Source organism: Erythranthe guttata, chromosome 12 (genome assembly GCF_056151865.1).
Source record: "Erythranthe guttata isolate IM_541 chromosome 12, IM_541, whole genome shotgun sequence".
NCBI classification, from domain to species: domain Eukaryota; kingdom Viridiplantae; phylum Streptophyta; class Magnoliopsida; order Lamiales; family Phrymaceae; genus Erythranthe; species Erythranthe guttata.
In genome coordinates, this window is record NC_142544.1 from 13,947,302 (window position 1) to 13,969,505 (window position 22,204).

At 33.1% G+C, this 22,204-nt stretch overlaps 1 protein-coding gene and 2 long non-coding RNA genes across 3 annotated transcripts in view; all 3 read left to right on the plus strand.

Annotated features, from left to right (window-relative positions):
- LOC148766533 (uncharacterized) overlaps window positions 1–7,712 on the plus strand; it is a 53,311-nt gene extending 45,599 nt beyond the window's left edge. Inside the window, exon 2 of the long non-coding RNA XR_016034636.1 lies at window positions 7,641–7,712. This is a non-coding gene — a long non-coding RNA (uncharacterized LOC148766533). The remainder of the gene's footprint in view (window positions 1–7,640) is intronic.
- On the plus strand, window positions 6,268–7,712 carry LOC105964123 (kirola). The gene is made up of 2 exons (XM_012988635.2): window positions 6,268–6,576; window positions 7,226–7,712. The coding sequence occupies exons 1-2, from the start codon at window positions 6,390–6,392 to the stop codon at window positions 7,486–7,488; spliced, it is 450 nt and encodes a 149-aa protein (XP_012844089.2). The 5' UTR covers window positions 6,268–6,389; the 3' UTR covers window positions 7,489–7,712.
- Window positions 7,713–9,558: 1,846 nt separating this feature from the next.
- On the plus strand, window positions 9,559–11,084 carry LOC148766535 (uncharacterized). Its single transcript, XR_016034637.1, has 2 exons — window positions 9,559–9,927; window positions 10,880–11,084. It is a non-coding gene; the product is annotated as an uncharacterized LOC148766535 (long non-coding RNA).
- The last annotated feature ends 11,120 nt before the right edge of the window (window positions 11,085–22,204 follow it).

A 22,204-nucleotide genomic window follows, 5' to 3' on the forward strand; every position in this document is an offset into this window, starting at 1 on the left:
AATTTTTCAAAACTAATACTTAAGATATAAGTAGTCTAAATATATGTTCTTAATTTAATTAATATAAAATATTTTTTAAATAAAATTATAATATAAAAATTATTAACATCAATTTTATCATGATTAATGAAAGTAATTCAAAATCTTTTTGGCATACTTAAAGATATAATTAATAATTTCAATTAATTGTATTTGTTAGCATATTGTGTTCGCTTTTTTATAAAAAATAAATAAATTATTAAAATAAAATTTTATTTATTATTATTTATTAATAATATTTTGGTATGACCTGATAATACCACTTTCATGATATTGAGTATCGTTGTTTTACTAAAATATCTCGGTACTTGTACAATATGATACGGTAATCATTGGGTGCAAATATTTCTGTAGATAATCAATATAGTTCAATAAAGCGACAGATTGGTAGGGAATTTGGTAAAACAAAACCGACCCTAATTATATAGGGCCACAAATATTAATTGGTAAATATCAATATCTGATTATTGTACAACTACATATCAATCAATCCGAGAAAAATAATCAGTATTAATCAGAAAGTGTTATGAAACAAACGTTTTATGATTAGCTATTTAGTTCTCTAAATTGTTTAATTTATTTCCATTTTACATGTAATAACCATACAAAATTAGAATTTTTGTCACATTTCACTCGAACATTCGATTTTTATATGTTATATTTGATGTAGCTAACAAACTCGTCAAAATTAATTTATATAGACGCCTGAAATTTATAGATGCTCCTTCCTCTAACTTGATTTTGTAAATTCATACTCTCATCTTACATAAAGAAAATTCTATCAAGACGAAGTTAGATATGAATGATAGAAGGAGAATAATTGGAGAGAAGAGAGAATAATCATCTCTCACGTTTATTGTGATATATATATTATATGTGTGAAAACCCTAACCCTTTACACAAGGGAACTAGGAGATATACATACCAATAATACAATATTTATCTATAATATATATGTAAATAAATATACGGTTAATATATATAAATATACGGCTAATATACCCCCGCAGTCGAAACGGAAGATGGGCGAACGTGAAGACTGGAGACGAATTCTCGAAAGAGAGGGGCCGGAAGTCCTTTGGTGAAGACGTCAGCGAACTGATGTGTGGACGGGACGTGGAGGACACGAACATGTCCCAAGGCGACTTTGTCCCGGACAAAGTGTATGTCAAGTTCCACGTGTTTGGTGCGCGCATGTTGAACCGGGTTGCTCGACATATAGACAGCACTGATATTGTCACAATAGACAATGGTTGCTTTCGTCGGTGGACAAAGTAGTTCGGTCAGGAGGTTACGCACCCATGTCGTTTCAGCAACGGCATTAGCTACAGCCCGGTATTCGGCCTCCGCACTTGAGCGAGAAATTGTCACTTGCCGTTTGGAGGACCAAGAGATAAGGTTGTCTCCTAGAAAGACACAATATCCCGAGGTGGAGCGACGAGTGTCAGGGCATCCACCCCAATCGGCATCAGAGTACGCAATAAGAGACATGTCTCTAGAGCGGTAGAAGTGAAGCGTGTAGTCAAGAGTGCCGCGAAGGTATCGCAAGATTCTTTTGAGGGCTGCCATGTGAGTTTCTTTGGGATCATGCATGAAAAGGCAGATTTGTTGCACGGCATAAGAGATGTCTGGCCGCGTGAAGGTGAGATATTGAAGAGCGCCGGCAAGACTCCGGTAGAGAGAAGGGTCGGCGACAGGGGGGCCGGAGTTGGCAGAGAGCTTTGTTTTGGTATCTGCTGGGGTGAGGCACGGGTTGCATGAAGTCATCTTAGCACGTTCAAGGATCTCCTCGGCATATTTACGTTGAGAGCGGACCATCCCTTCGGACGAGCGTGTAACAGATATGCCAAGGAAGTAGTGTAGGGGGCCGAGGTCCTTCATAGCAAATTCTTGGTGGAGTTTGGTAATGATGGACTGAAGAGTGGCTGCGCTGGAAGCTGTCAGAACTATGTCGTCAACGTACAATAGGAGGTAAGCAACTGTAGAGCCCGTGCGATACACAAAGAGGGAGGTGTCCGATTTGCACTCGATAAATCCAAGAGAGGTGATGTAGCCGGCAAATCTCTTGTACCACGCACGTGGTGCCTGTTTGAGACCATAAAGAGCCTTTCGAAGACGACATACATGAGTGGGACGAGTAGGGTCGACAAAGCCAGGTGGTTGTTCGCAGTACACGGTTTCAGAGAGATTGCCGTGGAGGAATGCATTCTTAACGTCGAGTTGATGGACCGGCCAGGAGTGAGAGGTGGCAATGCTGAGAACTGTCCGAACAGTTGCTGGTTTGACCACCGGACTGAATGTTTCTTCGAAATCAATGTCAGGGCGTTGATCAAAACCGCGAACAACCCATCGTGCTTTATACCGTTCCAATGAACCATCAGCCTTCAATTTCTGCTTATATAACCACTTGCCACTGATAACATTAGTAGAAGGGGGACGGGGCACAATATCCCATGTGTTATTTTTAATCAAAGCAGTATATTCCTCAAGCATGGCCATACGCCAGTTTTGATCAAGGAGGGCATGGCGATATGTAGTGGGAGTTGGGGATGAGGTAGACACGGTAAGAGAAAAGGAGATTTTGGGCTTGTGAATACCGGCCTTGCTGCGTGTCAGCATAGGATGGTTGGGTGGGGGTGAGAAAGCGGGAGGGGGAGGTTGTGGTTCTGCTGGGTGTGGAGGTTCAGCCGGGTTGAGGGGCATGGGTGGAGTTGAGGGAGGACTGTCGGACGAACTGTTGGGACAGTTGGATGAGACAGTAGGTGGTTCTGTAGTGTTGTTGGACGAACTGTTGGGACAGTTGTGCGAAACAGTAGGTTGGACTGGTTTAGGCTGAGGAAGAAGGAGAAGTGGGTGCATGGGTTCGGTCATATTAGAGGTGGGGGAGTTGTGGGATGAGTCGGTGGATTCAGCAAATGGAAAACGACTTTCATCAAAGATCACATGACGGGAGATAATGATTCGACCGGTTGATCGATCGAGGCAACGATAGCCTTTGTGCGATGAGGGGTGACCAAGGTAGACACAAGGAGTAGAGCGAGGGGCGAGTTTGTGAGGGGTGGTGGCGGTTAAATTAGGATAACAGAGACAACCGAAGACACGAAGGTGAGAGTATGTGGGTTTTGAATTGTATAGGGATTCATGTGGTGTGCGATTTTGTGTGGATTTGGTAGGGAGGATGTTGATGAGATGTGTAGCCATATGAAGGGCTTCGACCCAATAGGTGGGGGGAAGGGAAGCTTGAAAGAGAAGTGAGCGGATCATGTTTGTGATGGTGCGGATCATGCGTTCGGCATGTCCGTTTTGAGGGGAAGAGTGGGGACATGAGAAACGGTGTAAGATACTGTGTTCGGCAAAGTATGTTTGAAAATCTGTATTTTTGAATTCACGTCCATTATCGCATTGTAAAGCTTTAATGGGGTGCTGAAATTGTGTTTGTATAAGTTTGTGAAACCGTTGGAACAGTGAGATCAAAACATCGGATTTATAGTGTATGGGGAAAGTCCATGTATAGTGGGTGAAATCATCTATTAACACGAGGTAATATTTGAAACCAGAAATACTAGAAATAGGAGAGGTCCATAAATCAGCATGAATAATTTCAAAAGGTGCAACAGTTATAGAATGACTAGTAAAGAAAGGTAAGCGAGAATGTTTGCCTAATTGACAAGCATTACAAAGAGACTCCCGTGGGTCTTTGGTACTAGAAATAAAATTGGAAGAAAAAAGACGAGACATGACAGGGTTTCCCGGGTGACCGAGACGACGATGCCATGTAGTAGAGGAGACAGGCGTGGTGTGAGCAAGGAGGGCAGTTGCGGATGGGCTGGGAGAAGGGGCGCCAATAGGGTATAAATCACCGGAGCTATTGCACCTGAGGATGACTGCTCGGGTCCGAAGGTCCTTCACAGAAAAGCCATAAGGGTCAAATTCAACTGAACAAGAGTTATCTCTAGTGAATTTTCGGACAGACACAAGGTTCTTAATGATGTGAGGAGTAACATAGACATTGGTTAGACGAAACGGGGTAGATAGTAGGATGGTGTGGCCAATTTTAAGGATAGGAACGGTAGAGCCATTACCAACGATGACATGCTTGGGGAAATTATTACTAGGATTAAAAATAAAATGGAAATTACCTGAGTGAGGTGCCATGTGAGATGAGGCGCCCGTGTCCATAAACCACTGAGGTTCGCTCGATGACTGAAGAGTCAACGTGTTGAGATGAGTGGCAAGATCTGTAGGCTGTAGGGGACCACTGTTCGACGAACTGTTGGAATAGTTCACGTGCTGTTGAGGAGGATAATTGTAGGCAGCGGAGGAGGGGCCAGGTGTCGGATCTTGCTGTCCAACGAAATAAGCATGAGCTGTAGGAGCATGATAAGGACCAGAAGAGCTTGGGGGGGGGTCCAAGAATCGATGAAGATGTCTGAGGCGTATAAGGGGCCCGCAAAGGTTGCGATTGGTTATGAAATTGATTGTAACCGTAGTGTTGCATCGGATGTCGTGACTGACCACGACCACCACGACGATTTGTGCGACCGCCACCTCGCTGATTGCGCCAAGAACCACCACCTCGATAATTGCTGGGAGTGTTGGGCCAACTGTTGGAACTGTGCGGCCAACTGTTGGAACTGTTGGGGCGTGATGCGTAGAGAACAGTAGGGGTCTGCTCCGGTTCAGCAATGCGTTGTTCTTCCATCTGGAGTAGTGAACGTGTTTGGAGAAAAGAGGGTAACGGAGTTTGGAAGGAGATTAGATTGACAATGGTCCCGTAATGTTTTGGTAGACCGTGGAGGGTTTGGAGGACGAGTTGCTTGTCTGACACGGGGTTGCCGACGTCTGCCAAGTTGTCGGCAGTGGTTTTGAGAAGTTGACAATAGTCATGGATCGAAAGAGATCCTTTCTTGAGGGACTTGAACTGTTCTTCGAGTTGGATGGCCCGATAGTCTTCGTTGTCTGTAAAGAGAGAGGCGAGGGCCTTCCACAGATCATGAGCCTTTGCGGTTTTGGAGAGGACCATGCTTGAGAGGTCCTCGGTTATGGTGTCATAGATCCACGATTGGAGGAGGTAATCCGCGCGTTGCCATTCGTCGGCGGAGATGTTGGTGGGCTTTGCGTTTCCGAGAAGCAGGTCGGTGAGGCAGAAGCGGCCTGCGGTGATGATGAAGAAACGACTCCACTTTTGATAGTTCGGATTTTTAATATCCAGGGTTACAGGAATAAGAGCTTTGATGTTGGATATGGCATGAGCAAGATGAAAGGGGTTGGAAATCATGGTTGGTGTTGGTGTTTCGTCGGCCATGGTGGATGTAGAGCAGAAGAAATAACGAGAAAAAAAAAATTTTGAAGGAGAGAAACGGCGGCTTAGGGTTTTTGGCTTGGTACCATGATAGAAGGAGAATAATTGGAGAGAAGAGAGAATAATCATCTCTCACGTTTATTGTGATATATATATTACATGTGTGAAAACCCTAACTCTTTACACAAGGGAACTAGGAGATATACATACCAATAATACAATATTTATCTATAATATATATGTAAATAAATATACGGTTAATATATATAAATATACGGCTAATAATGAAATTTATAATTTTTCAACGTCTATAGATAAGTAGGACATATCAAGTTTATTTGTCGCGTCATAAAATAAAAAAAAAAATCACACAAATAAAGGATGATAAAAACATTATATTTGAAAATTGCATGAAAAACTAAAACATGAAAATTCAAAGAAGTATTACCATTTACTATAGGGAAAATACAGTTTCCTGATTTACGATAGCATCAATTTCACATTTGGTTTCTCAAGTTCACAAAAATTACATTTCGTCCATCATGCATAAAAAAATCAACATTTTATTAGTCATTTCCATCCAATTTCCATGAAAACTAACGGAATCGATCGTATGCACATCAATGACTTAACTGGCAGACTAACTGTAAATTGACGGAAATGACCAAAAGCGTTAAATTATTGAAACATAAGGGACCAAATGTATTTTTTGTAAACATAGGGGACCAAATGTAAAATAGGTGCAAACTTGAGGGATGAAAACTGTAAATTTTCGATTTACTGTACTACATAATTGAAACTGGGTAGATTACAGGTAATCTGAGTAGGTGGCCATGATTTATCTAAGATAATTTGCAATAAAAAATAGGTAACGTGAGTACGTGCCCATGATTGTTTAAGGCAACAATTTGTAATAAAAAAACATGTTTTCTATAGTATATAGAAAGGGCAGAGGTGTGATTCATTTTCTTGCATCAGGCAAAACCATTTCTTCATATATATATATATCTCTCTTGATTTAAATTATATAGAAAAAATAATTAGAGATATGGGTTTGACTGGGAAGTTGGTTTCTGAAACAAACATAAAATCGGACGGAGATGTGTTTCACGAGATCTTCAGACACAGGCCACACCACATATCAGACATGAGCCCAGATCACATCCAAGGCGTTGATTTACACGACGGAGAATGGGGAACCGTCGGATCACAGATCTTCTGGAACTACACCCATGGTAACACCCTACACTCCCACTTTATATGCATGAGTAGATAAAATGCCACCTTTTTTTTTAAGGAGAAATACGAGGGTCAAAAGAAGAAAAAAATATTTTTTTCGTGGAAGAAGAATTAATCCAAATCTTATTTTGACATCAATTTTTTTTATTTTTTTATTTTTAATGTACTTATTTATTTTTTATTATTGTTGTATATGTCACTATTGACTATAAGATATAGATTCCGCGCGCTCGATTTACTTACATTTGACTTACTAGTTATTACTTATTAGTGATTCAAACTAATTGTTGAAGATTTAAATTTGATGATGTATTTAATCAGAAATAGTCTGCATAAAATATTGTAGACTAGTCAAAAAAAAATTATATCTAATATATTAATGGGTCTAAATTAAGATTTGTTGACCATACATAGATGTGATTAATTAACTATATATCCATTAAGTATACATACACGTGGATGAATGTTTGATTATGTACAGATCTACGGTTGACAATCACTAATTGTAGCATTAATTACCTATTGAAGGGATGGATGAGGAACATATATATTTTGGTTCAAACCCGCGAGCTTAGTAAATTAAATGATAAACTTGTTTAATGAACTCATTAGTTAATTAATTAATTCCTTAATTCCATAATTCAGAGGGTAAGAAGAAGGTGGCGAAAAATATAATTGAAGCGATAGACGAGGAAAAGAAGTCGGTGACATTCAAGGTGACCGAAGGAGATCTAATGGAGCTTTACAAGGAATTCAAACTGGTCGTTCATGTCGACACATCTGGCGAAGACAACGTCGTCACTTGGACTTTGGAGTACGAGAAACTGAGTGAGGATGTTTCCGATCCACACACTCTCATGGACTTGTGCGTGAGCATGACTAGAGATATCGAGTCTCACCATCTCTAGGCCGTTGCCTAGTTTCATGATCTTTCTCTGTATGTCGTAAACGGGTTTTTCGATTATAATGTTATTGTTATGTGGTGTTGGTCTTGTGCTTTAAGGTTGTGTTATGAATAAAAGGGTGTTGGTGCCATTGTTATTTAATGTACTTGTGAAAGGTTTAATGTAGGTGTCTTGGCATTTTGCTAAGGTTTATCTACTTGTGATGTGAATAAACCAGATATTCATTATTTGGGGTTTCCTTTTTCTTGTTTGCGGACGAATTAATAGATTATCCACACACGAGTGCACGTTTTTTTAATAATTAATACTTATTTGTCTCATATTTAATTTTCGTTTTTGGGTGTTTTGTATTCTCAAATTATTTGTTATTTTAGAGTTTCAATAAAGCAGTAATTGTATTTTTGTCAATTTTATCCATTTATCACTCCTAATTAGTTAATTGAAAAATAATTAATGAGAAGGTTTTTTTTTACTATATACTACTCCCTCCTTTTCATTTTATTTGTCGTTTTGAGCTCATGCACACATATTAAGAAAATCAATAAATGTGCATGGATTCTACAAAAATCATAATAAAATGACTAAAAAACCACTCTTATTTATTGCTCCATCATTAATTCTTTTAATAGTAGTAAGGGTAAATTTGAGAAAACACAATAAATGTGCCATCTAAATTGTAAAGTGACAATTATTTTGAAATAAAAAAATATCTCTAGAAAGACAAATAAAATGGGAAGGAGGGAGTATGTTATTTTTGGCATAGTTTATGCATATTTATTGAGTTTTTCGTAATATGCGCGTAACAACCCAGAATGACATATAATATGGGACTAAAGGTGGAAATTGACCGGAACGGATCGGAAATGGCTTATTCGGAAGATTTACAATTTTTCGGAAGTAAAAAACGGGTTCCAATTTCCGTTACCAAAAAATCGGAATGGAAAAATTCATTTAGATTTCGGAATGCCTCGAATCGGGGGAATTTTAGAAATTTCAAAAGTTACATTAGTTTACATTATAATCTCTTGTTCTAAATTCGGATATAATGGAAATTTACAAACTACTTTTATCTTTTTTTTTTTGAAATTTTGCAGGAAAATGCAAGAAAATTCAAAAGAGAGTTCGACAAAACGCAATAAAAACAAATGTATGAACAACAAATTGAAACATATATTTTCTTATAAGAAAAAATGAAACATGAAGTTTCTAGTACCAATTAGTCTTTTTTAAACTTTTAATTTACTTAATTCTTCGATATTTATATTTTCATATAAAATATAATCTAAGTTATATTATGGAATTACAAAATATATCATAAAATTATATTAAATATTCAAAAATCATAATAATACTCGGAACTAAAATTGGATCGAAATCGAAATTACCAGTAATTTTATAAATTTGAAAGATTCGGAGATCGGAATTTTGAAAATCGGAATGAAAAACACTATTCCAAATTCGAATATTTTCGAATTGGAAGTGGCGAAATTCGAAAATTTGATTCCGATTTCTACCCCTGTACAGGACGGATGGAGCAATATATAGAATTAACAATTGGGATATCAAATCCACTGGGAGCAAGTAAATTTTCTACTAATCTTATTTCCTTCTATGTTTTCTAGTAAATGTCCACTTTTAATATTCCATTTGTTCCTTATTAACTGTCGTTTTTTTTAGCTCTGCACTAGTATTAAGAATTTCAATAAATGTGTCTTGGCTGTAGAAAAAATAAATTATAGAGACTAAAATAACCTTGATCATTTAATAATGTGATAAAAGAGAGTTAATACTTATAGTTGAATTAATAAGGTTAAAATAGAAAAAACATGTATTTATTACAGAATTGAAAATGTAAAGTGACAGATAATATGGCACAAAATAATTTATAAAGAAGAGGAAATGTGGGATACCCCCTAGTTTTGAAAATATATATATGGATAGGTCCTATGGATTTTCTTTTCTAGTCAAAAACCCAAATTTCAATCTTAATTTGACAGACCCCTGGAGAAATTTGAAATACCTATTTTACCCTTTTAGTTACAATGCAAACCCTAACCCACCTATTCTCTTTCCACAAACTTTGTCGGCCGTTTTTCTCATTCTACTGCCTCCCTCTTTCTTCTTTCTCTCTCCAACTCACTTTCTCTCTCTAACTCTCCTTTCTCTCTCCTTCTTCCTCTCTCTTTCTTCTTTCTCTCTCTAACTCACTATCTCTCTTCGGCACACAACTCTCCGCGGCCACCTCTACTCCCATCGCGCCGTTGCTTCCTCCCACCTCATTGCGCCGCCGACGTTGCTCTCCCACAGCCTTGCGCCGCCGCCCCTGCTCCTCCCACAGCCTTGTGCCGCCGCCACTTTTCGCGTGCTCGACGCCAATCGCCGCCTTGAATCACCCGCCCAAATCGAATATACTCGGTGATGCAAAAAACATGATGGATGAGGGTTTGTTTGTTTTAAATTCATTTTAAATCTCTTTCTACTTCCATTTGAAGAAATAGTTTTTACGTTATTGTTTTATTTATTTTTTAGGGATGGCTCAAACCAGATCTATTATTTCTTATAAAATAAAACACAGATCTACTATGTTTTTCAAGATCTGTGAATAATTAATATTAAAATCTTTTTCGTTGCATTAATTTGATTTTTTATTTTGTTTGATTCTTATCTTGTTCATTTTTGTTATAATTCATATGTAATTTATTTTTTTGTATTTATTTGAGAATGATCCGAAATACCTTAAATGTGAGAGCTTTGCTTGTCTGTAGTAGAAACTTAATCAGTAGTGGTTATTTAGATGGATGATTTGGTTGAGTGCTACATATAACTGACTATAGAATTTGTAGTATATTATATGTAGTCATATGCAGTCATATGTCGTCATGGCTACATATAATTATACATGACTATAGAATTTGTAGTATACTATAGTCATTTGTAGACGATTTCACTATGGTAAATTTATTAAAAAAAGACCAATGTTTTTTTGTATTTTTTCGTGTAATAAAATGAATTGCTTGATGAATTATTTTCCTTGAGTTGGGTGGCGGAGTAGAACGGTGGTGGGAGATTTTTTTATTTTTTTTATATATTTACTGCAGTTATAAGATGAAAATTACCTAGTCATATATAGTCACATGTAGTAACAAGAAGGAACATAACTACATGTGACTATAGATGACTATATAGTCACATGTAGTCATGTATAGTCACATGTAGTAACAAGAATGAACATAACTACATGTGACTATAGTTGACCATATGGGGTTATAGTTCACTAAAGTAAATGTGTCAAAAGAAATGTTTTTCATTGTTTTTGTATTTTAAAAAATTTCACGTAATTCACTTGTTCCATTTTTGTTCTTCGTTTTCTTTAACTCGTATTTTTTTCTCACAGATTTTGCTATTTGTATAACTTGCAGAGAAGTGTCATGTGAAGTTACATTGATGCTACAGTACTCCTGACTTTATGTCACTATACATAAGTATAGATAATTGTAGATAACTATAGTCATATAGTTATATGTATGCCTAATGTTTTTTAATGTACAATAATGTTTGTTTATGTTTGAAGAATATATGCATGTGATTGTGTTTTTTCATTTGTTGGTTAGTTGATTTATAATATCAAGTTTCAAATTGTGAATTTTATTATTGTTGTAGATGAATTTTGGGGTAAAAAGACTGTACATAACTACATGACTATGTAATTTGTATACTATAGTCATGCGTAGTATACTTTTAGTACGGTAAATTTATTAAAATTTGAATTAATAAAAAAAAATATATAAAAGAAAAAATTGAAAAATTAAAAATTAAAAATTAAAAATTAAAAAAATTAAAAATTAAAAATTAAAAATAAAAAATATAAAAAAAATAAAAAAAGGTAATATATAAAAATTAATAATTAAAATAAACATTTATATTTTTTATAAAATAAATATGTAAAAATGATAAACGCAGGGCCCAAAAATACTAAATGCAGTGGCTTATAGTGCTGAATGTAGTTGGCGAAATTACTGAGTGCAGTTGGGCGAAAATTAAATTTAAGCGCACAATAGTACTTTTACCTCTCCAGAAGGTATCCCAAAAGAAGATTTTTAGGGATGGACTTATTTCTATATATTTTCCATATAATGGGTGTATATCAAATGGACCCTATAAAGAAACAATTATTATAGAGTAGGGGGTCATGTAGAATGAAACAGACTTGGCCGACCCCATTTTAACTATGATTTTTTCAAATAAAATCGGGTAGAGTCATCGGTCTTCGAGAAGATGGACCAACTCAGTTGACAATCCTACTGATATTATAATTTGAGATTAACCGCTCCTAATTTGAAACACAACTTTTTGAAACATTTAGAAATTATGATTAATTTAAGTTCTTAATAAACTTATCCAATGCATTAAATATCACAAAATCTATTTGATAAATTAAATAATTATTTTTAAAATATAGGCGTTGAACTACATATTTATGCATAAAAGAAAAATCAAAAGTATAGATATTCAAAATATGTTTTTATCACTATATAATTAAATGTATATAAAATTAAAATGTAGTAGTTATGTGTAAATACTAAACAATAGGTTAGTTGATTTGTTAAAAGTGATGTGTTAAAATATAAAAAAAATTGTAAAGGTGGTGCATTAATATTTTATTCGTATGTTATAATTGGAGATGGGATATTTCATATTAGTTGGTGTAAGAGATGCTCTTATCTTGACAGCTATCAAAACAATATCCATCTTTAAAAAAAAATCAATTGGTAAGATTAGAAGTTATTATCACGTGATTTGGCAGATTTATATTTTATCAAAAAAGATATGGCATGTTGTTAAAATAAAATTTGTGAGCAAATAAATCATTGAAATTATCTACTACTAGTAATTGTACCCGTGCGATGCATGGGGCAACAAATTGCATTCTTTTGATGTTGTAAGAATATAAACAAACGTTTGATGTATTGTATGATCAAAATTCTATTATACTGGAACATTATTAAGTATACTACACACACAAAAAAAGAACATAACTTTACTATTGAATAATTTTCCAAATGAATTGAATCAGCTAATACCAGTAGATTGAAAATTTGAACCAGGAAAAAAATCATCAATTATGTCTTCCATGTTGAGCTTAAAAGTAATTAGATTTAATAACTAAGTTAACATAATCAAAACTAAACTATCGACAACATACCATCGTAAAAGGCCATCTATACATCTTGCATCGGAACTAAGCCCTTCTCCACTGCCTCATTTTAAGGTTGTTTTGCCACTGGAATTAACAATTGGAAAATTAAGAAACAAAAATAAATATAAACAATAAATTAAGTATCGCATACAAACAATAAGTCTTGAAGGTCGACTTCCAATAGCTTGTGGCTCCGCCCATTTTTGGTTAATTTTCTCAAATCATCCATTTCAATAACATGTCCAATAACATATAAAATGAAATAATTGTTATACATAAAATTTGAAAACTTTGGTATAAATTAATGAAACACATAATTTAACAAAATGAAATTACCTATAAGCCATGATGGAAAAAGATGTAAACTAATTGTCACACATGCAATAGGATGAAGAAGAAGATAAGAAACAAAATCTAAAGTCGGATTACCAAAAGAAGAAGCCTTAGGTAGGGAAGAAATAAAATTCAAATGTTGCAGACATTCTGTAAAACGATGTCACAAAATCCGCTAGAGATGAAAATCAGATTTATTTATCCTTTTCTGTAAAAATCGAAAATCATATTATTATAAATAATATCCAGGAGAATTTGATGAAAATCGATAATAATATTTAAAATAATATTTCGGGGATAAAAATTTGATAAAAAAAATCAAAAAATAATATTTATGAGATAAAAATCAAAAATAAAATTTAAAATAATAGTTAGGAGATAAAAATTTGATAAAAAATCGAAAATAATATTTCAAATAATGTTAATGAGATAAAAGTTGATAAAATATGAAAATAATAATTAGAATAATATTTAGGAGATAAAATATGATTAAAATCAAAATTATTATTTAAAATATTATTTAGGAGATAAAAATTTGATAAAAATCGAAAATAATATTTAGGAGACAATAATCTGATAAAAAAAGAAAATAATATTTAGGAGATAAAAAACTAATAAAAACATGATAAAACTCGAAAAAAATATTTAAAATATTATTTAGGAGATATAAATTTGATAAAATTCGAAAATAATATTTAGGAGATAAAAATCTGCTAAAAGTTGAAAATTATATTTAAAATTATAGTTAGGACTTAGGAGATATAAATTTTATAAAATTAAAAAAATATTATTTATAATAATATTTAGGAGACAAAAATCTGATAAGAATAAAAAATAATATTTAAAATAATATTTAGGGGATACAAATATGATAAAATTCAAAAATAATATTTAAAATAATATTAAAGAGATTAAAATTTGATAAAAATTGAAAAAAAATTACAAATATGACATTAGGGTTTCTTAGGGTTGCCATAGCGTTTCTTTCTTTTATATATAAGATATCTAGGAGAATTTGATGAAAATCGATAATAATATATAAAATAATATTTAGGAGGAAAAAAATTGATAAACAAATACAAAAATAATATTTAGGAGATAAAAATCAAAAATAAAATTTAAAATAATAGTTAGGAGATAAAAATTTGATAAAAAATCGAAAATAATATTTCAAATAATGCTAATGAGATAAAAGTTGATAAAATATATTTAGGGGATACAAATATGATAAAATTCAAAAATAATATTTGAAATAATATTAAGGAGATAAAAAATTGATAAATATTGAAAAAAAAATTACAAATATGACATTAGGGTTTCTTAGGGTTGCCTTAGCGTTTCTTTTTTTTATATATAAGATGACTTGCAGCAATAATTAAAGCAAGTAGATGTGACAATCATGTAATATTTATATCCACAAGACAATGAAGTTGATATTATATTGTACATCATCTTTTGAACATTATGGGGCCTAGTTAATGTTATTTGTTAAATCAAATCCTTTTGAGAAGTAAGACACCTTTAGGGGGGAATTTACAGTTTCATTCCTCAAGTATACAAATATTTCGCATTTGGTCCTTGTTTTTTTGCAAAAACACATATTTGGTCTTTCATGTTTCAATAATATGATATTTTTTTGTTATTTTCATCAATTTATCGTTAATCCGTTAGTTATGATAGAGATGGAAATACGTTTTATTTCGTTAGTTTTAACAGAAAATTAACAAAGATGACTACAAATGTTAAACTTTTGAAACATGAGGGACCAAATGTGTTTTTGTGAATATGGGAGACCAAATGTGAAAATGGAGAAAACGTGAGGGGTGAAAATTTTAATTTTCCCATATTTTAGGTGGGATAATTATAGTTTTGGCCCATATACTTACCACCTAAAATAATTTTAGTTCTCAAATATTTGACGCCACAAATTTAATCTTCAAACTAATTAGCTGTACAGCTTGGTCAAATTTTATTGTTAACGTATTTGGATGGCATCGTTACTTTCACCCCACGAGACGTCCATTTGGCAGTAAAAAAAAATGTTGGATAAGACCCATCCACCTAGTTCTCTTCTCTTATTCTCTCACCTGAAGACATAATTCTCATTTCCCTCTTATTTTCGAAAATCTTAGTGAACCCGAATGGCATCTTCAAATCCTGAAAATGCCCACCAGATTATCTCTCTAACCATAACACTACCAAAAAACAAGGCTTTAGTGACAGCCGATTTTGTCACAAAAATCAACAAAATCAGTCACAATTAAGCTTTAGTGACGGCATAGGGACGGAATATGTTTGTCAGAAAAACCTTGGTCACTAATGTAATAAGTGACGGAGATTTTCATTCCGTCACACCGTTTATCACGGAATGGTTCGTCACAAATGAAAGTAATTCCATCAAAATTACCATATCGAAGACTCCTAAAATATATGACGGATTCCGTCACAAGCAATCTTTTTCTGTTAATAATTTGTCACTACCTAACAAAATGTTTTCCCTAAAATTGTGACGGATTCCGTCAAAGTCAAGTTTTTGCAGTCAATGATCCGTCCCTAAACTATGTGACGGATTCCGTCGCAAATAGTTTGTGCTGTCAATAATCCGTCCCTAAACTATGTGACGGATTCCGTCACAAACAGTTTGTGTTGTCAATAATCCGTCAATAAGCATCAAAATATTTTTCCTAAAATCTGTGACGGATGTCGTCATCAACAATTCATGTTGCCAATAATTCGTCACCAATGAATGAAAGATTTCGTTATATATTTGTCACATGGAGCGTCACAATTAGTCACCAATCCTCTGTCACAACACTTTGTCACTAATTGTCTGTATCAAAGAAATGTACTACAAAACCATTAAAATGATCATATAAGTATATTAAGCCAAAACCATTATCTCTGTTGCGATATTTCAAAAGTTTGCTAATATATCTATTGGTAAAAATATACAAATGTCGAGCCATAAATATCTTATAACAAAGACCCAATCTCTAAACAATTATCCTGTATCACCCCCAACATCGGCAAGCCATGTTATCGTCATTTCTATTTCTCTCCCTCTCATCCCCTCAACCCCCACCAGTTCATCTTGGACGATCTGTCCAATTTGACAATTTGACAACTTCATCCTGTATCAGCGTAGCACGTGGTCCCTGCCCAACACTAGTCCCACATCTGCATCTTTACGAATAATCTAAACTGCATCTGACAATGTAACACAAAAAGGAGAATTTTCAAATAAACTTATTCCAATTTTCTTACATAAAGCAGAACACCAAGAGAAAAAACACCAAAAGAAAATTACTGAGAAAGAATAGCGAAAATATACGAGTTAATAAGTATATGCACTGACATAATAAAAACGAGAATAGAGAAAGTTATTAAAGAATCACTTGAGATGCCTGATAAGTTCCTACTCCAGGAACAACCTTGATGTTCTGCCATTTGAACTTCTATATATCATCATAATTCTAGATGTCGAGTCCTTGGGGGATTTTGAACTAATGAAAACAAAAAAATGTGAGATAGTGTGGGGCTTTCATGCAATGATGAATCGTATTGTTCACTAGATCCCAGAACTAAACATATCCAACCTTACCATCTATTAGTGATTTCCATGGTTTCGGGATGGTAGGATCTTCAATCACATAACGTATACCAATTACTATAGCTGCTAAGCTTCCGTTATTGAATATCCTGCCATCAGAAAATCAACAAAGATCAGAATTAATAAGAGGTATTGCCCAAAATATTAAACAGTTAAATTACCAAAACGAATATCTAAAAACCAAAATGTGCCAATTAGAGTCAACCATCGTATTCCAAGATTGAAGACAAATATTTTGATTAAAAAAGGAACAACTATTCCAAGCAAGAGCATAACCAACCTGTAGAATGGCCTGATTATACAAGTACCATTTTAATTTTGGAACAACTTCAAAATCTAGAATAATATAACTACTTATTTAACATATAGGGTTTACAATCAACCATCTAAGGGGGTAATATGTACATAAAAAATTAAACCCATTCAACTAAAAATTGAAGATTGAAATCAATCTCAGCTACAAACCTAATTCTGAAATTGGATGAAAACGATAAGAGGTAAACGACACCTGCAACTTTTGAGTAAGAAAACGACCGGCGACGCTGAAGTAGAGGGTTGAACGAGCTCTCTATCCCTTTTCTCCGTCCCTGCTTCTCTGTCGCCGCGGTCTCTCCCTCTTCGGTAGATTAAGCTCTCTCTCTCCGGTGAAGTGAATCTCTCTCACCCATGGGGTTAGGCTGTTCGCCGAGGATTGAAGTGATGAGATGTGAGCGGCGGTCTTGGGGGAAGACAATGAAAACCCTCCCTTTCGTCATTTGTGTACCTGATAGGTTAGTATTTTGATTTTGAAGTTATGGAATAATTTTTTTAAATCAATCAAAACACTAAGTAATAAAAAATTAAAACAAAAATACCACCTTCGAATTTCATTAAATAGAGATATATTATTATTACTATTATTTGAATTAAGTGTGTATTTGGCAAAATTATAAAAGTTAAATTAATTTGTTAATTTTGCTATCAGTTTTCTTTATTTTATTGTTTTAAAAATTATATATTGACATAAAATAACAAAGTTATAATTATATCTTTTATTGGTAAATATCTTTGAACTAATAAATTATAAAATTAAATAATAATTGTAACAACTATAAGATTAATTATAAGTATTTATACAAAAATCAAAACATTTGTATAATACAAGAAAAAGTTTAACATTAGTTTAATCACTAATTTATTAAGAGTTTAATTGGTGATTGATTACTAGCATGATTTAAAATATAATAGATTTATGACTAATAATCATGACCTAACGAAACGTAGAATATGACGGATTTGTAACAAAATTATATGTGATATATTTGTGACGATTCTGATATTATGGCGGAACTTAAAATGTAATGGATTTTGCGACAGAATAATATATGACGCATCTGTGACGAAACGCATATTGTGATGGATTAATGACGGAACTTAGAAATGACGGATTTGTGATCAAATTATATGTGACGCATTTGTGACGGTATGGATATTTTGACGGATTAGTGATGAAATGTAGAATGTGACAAATTTCCGACCGAATTATATGTGACGCGTCTGTGACGAAAAGTATAATATGACGGTATTGTGACAAAACTTAGATTATGACCGAATTATATGTGACACATTTGTGACATGAAGAACTTAGTAACCGATATATAATGACTGATACTAATGAAAGTGTAAATTTATAAACCAGTTGTGATATCACGGAATAAATTTCTGTCGCAAAATCGGTGACCGAAATGTGATCGAATATTCGTCGTCATGCAATTAGTCACATAATTCATCACATGCCTGTCACAATAAATTGCATTATTTTTTGTTTCAAATTGGTCACAAATTTGTCACTAATGTGGTCACTCATCGTGACAGATTAGGTTCGTCACTAAATTTCTGTGACAAAAGCCTTGTTTTTTGGTAGTGTAATCCCTAGTACCTAATCGCCTAAAGCCATACACCCGTACATATACGATGTCTTGTATTGTCGAATTTGTCAATTTTTGTTCGATCGAAAATGAAGCTAAAAGAACGTGGGAGGCGTGATTTTAGTACAAGAGAATGCGAAAATGCCAAGAAATTTGATGTTGCAACCGCACAAATATTCCAAAAATAGTAAAATTAGGTTTGGACGGTAGTGATGTAGCCCTATTCCTGTTTTGGTTAGTAAATATGTTGTAGACTACAATATATATGCTAACCAAATAAATTCATAATTATCATCGAATTATAATAAGGGATAATTTGACGAAAGCCCTTCATTACACAAGTGTCATTACAGTAAATCCAATTTTATTTTATATTTTTAAGATAAATCCAAAACAGTTTTTATTAATTAAAAATAATGTATATTTAAGTTTGATATTAAAAGATTTATAATATCTTTTCCATATAAATCTCAAATAACACGTTTTTAAATAATTCCACGATTCCCGCTTATTGATTACAGAATTCTAATCATCATAATTTTAAGGGATTATTAGTGAGAACCCCCCAATACATTAGGGTATATTATGATGGATCCGCTTCCTTTTTCAATAATAGTGAAACCCCCCTTAATTGTTTAATTAAATTAATATTTATATAATTACTAGGTGTTATACCTATATTATCCCTAATTAGCACATAAAACCCTAGCCACATCTTTTTTACCCAACAGCCGTTGTATCGTCAAATATTATCTCCATCTTTTCTTCTCTTCTTCTCAAACTAGAAATCTGCAGCGTCAGAGGCGATGGCAAGGTGAGGAAGAAGGCGGCACCACATCTCGACAACGACGAGGGAAGAACCCCACAACCGCCCTTCGGCCGCCACTCCTCCATTACACCTTCGCCTGACTTCCACTCCAATTCAGATCTGCACCGTCGTTGTCGTCTCATATCTTCCATGCCGCGATTTTAGGGTTTCTTTTGGTTGAAGATTGGATTAACAGGTTGTAGCAATCTATATTTTGTTTTTTTATTCGTTCTAGGATTTCTCTCCATTGTCGAGTTCCAAGGATGACGTGAGGAGGGTCATTCTAATTGATTTTGCGGCAATGATTCGGCTTCCTCTAATGCTTGGATCTTGTTAATTGAGGAGCAATTTTCTGAATTTTTTATTTGACTATTTTTTATGTTGGGTATGTTGCACAACAATATAGTTGTTTTAGTTAAATAGCTATTTTGTTTATAGTTGTTTTCGAGAGTTTTTAGTTGTTTTCGACATTTTTAGTTGATTTTTGGTTTTTTTGGTAGTTGATTTTAATTTTTTTATTTTTTTTTCAATAGTATGATCTGCTGGAAATATAAAATCGAAAAAATTGAATTAAAAAAATGAAAAAAAAAATTGTAGTGGTTTTCGACTTTTTTAGTTGATTTCAATTTTTATAGTTGTTTTCAATAATATGTAGTAATTTGCCGATTCGGTAAATCAACTGGGAAAAAAACCGAAAAAATGAATTAGAAAAATTGAAAAAAAAAATAGTTGATTTTGCAAATAATATAGTTGTTTACGGAAATATTATACATGATTAGGGAAATAAACGAACAAAAAAAGTAATTTTTTCAGTAATTTGTAGTTGATTATGGAAATAGTTGATTTCGGAAATAGTTGATTTCGGATATAGTTGATTTCAGAAATAGTTGATTTAAAAAAAAATTATTTTCAGAAATTTTATATTCGATTACAAATAAAAAACTGAAAAAAAAAATTCAAAATTAAAATCGAAAATAAAATTAAAATAAATATTTTTTAATAAATAAACAAATATTATAGTTTAAAAAAATTAAATAGGCATTAAAGTAGTTGAGAGTGAATAATAAGGAATGAAGGGTAAATTTGACAATACAAAAAAGTTGGATCTATCACTAATAAAAGAAAAGGGGTTGAACCCCTCTTTATTAAAAAAATGATAGAGGGGGTTCTCACTAATAGTCCCTAATTTTAATATCTCTCTCTCACCTCTTTCTCTCGCAAGAATTAATCTGCAAATATAGGAATATTTTTGGGGTTTAAAAAACAGTGTGTGAATCTTTGTTTGATGATTGTATTTAAAACACAGTATAAATAGTTGAATTAATCATTTTCTGCGAAATTATTATAATTATTAATTAATGATGAGATTAAGGTAGTTTAATATGGATCATAAGTTATCTTAAACAGTTAATTTACATTATTTGGTGGGTGAAAAGGTTCGTTCATATATATATATATATATATATATATATATATATATATATATATATATATATATATATATATATATATATATATATATATAAACAAAGAGATGTGGGCTTCTTGGTATGTAGTGTTGAGTGGAAAAGGAATTTTGTAGCAGTGCTGACTCCCTCATTTTCTCTCTCTCTCTCTCTCACTTCATAGTGTGTGAAAAAGTGTGAGAGAGAAAGAGAGAGAGTGCGTGTGTTTTGAGTACATATGTTGAGTGTAACCACTCTGTATGTGTCTCTCTATACAAAATACAGAGTGGTTTTCACACAATGCTGGTTTTCATACAATATAGAGTGGTTTTCACATAATGCCGGTTTTCAAAATACATAGTGGTTTTCACACAATGCCGATTTTCAAAGTTACTTTTAAGTCAAGGGTATAATTGTGCATTAACGTAACAAAATACAGTGGTTTTCAACAAAATACAGAGTGGTTTTCGTCTTAACAAAATATAGAATCTAATTAAGCAGGAAGTCTGTCTCAACAAAATACAGAGTGGTTTTCGTGCTTTTCCGCAAACTATGTAAGTGCATAATAGTAATGGTTTTAGCAATGTTCGAAATAAAGCTAATATGAATGCACATGCTTTTTCTTCCCCATTGTTATGTAGTTTTAGCATATAGTCGATCGATCCTTTAAAATTACAGAGTGGTTTTGATATATTGCCGGATTTCAATGTTACATGTCCGTTTTAATTATTATTATTGTACATGTCAGATTTATATGTATTTTCTCAATCGTGGTAACAAGTCTTTTTTTTCCCTTGTTAAATGGACAGATTCTACAGTGATTTGGGGGAATTCTGAAAACGATGGACAATGGGCTATGCCGGAGTGGATTTTCTACCGTGATTTGGGGGAGACATATTTGGGAGAATTATACGTAACATGATTTTTGGGAGGATTTGGAATTGATTTACTGTATTTTTAATTTAAATAATTATACTAATTAGTGGGGGCATATATGGTTTTTCAAGCCCATTGGACTTATCTCAAATATCATTTATAAATAATGGATTTATAAATGTTTATATTTTAATAAAGTAATAGTATTTTTTTTTTGAGAGAAATAAAGTAATAGCATTTATTGTGGTAAAAAAAAAATAGTATTTATTGTGGTAAAAATACCATCACTCAAATCAAATCAAATCCCCCAAACATCTCTCTATCAAAATAAATTTCTAAACATCTTTCTTCTAAATATTAACTAAAAAATTAAATTAATTCCGAAAAAATATACTATTTATTTTACAAACTTGAACAGTAAAAACATCACCGTCGCCTATGACTCCGTGAACTGCAAATAGCAAACTGAAAATTAGATTTTATATTATTGAATTGCAAACAACGAAATACATATAATTTAGCCAAATTCAAACAGCAAATAAA

Bases quoted from the DNA above. Each gene is read 5' to 3' on its own strand.
- LOC105964123 (XM_012988635.2), top strand. From the start codon at position 6,390: ATGGGTTTGACTGGGAAGTTGGTTTCTGAAACAAACATAAAATCGGAC. The intron at 6,577-7,225 runs GTAACACCCTAC...TCCATAATTCAG, and splicing joins CTTCTGGAACTACACCCATG to AGGGTAAGAAGAAGGTGGCG.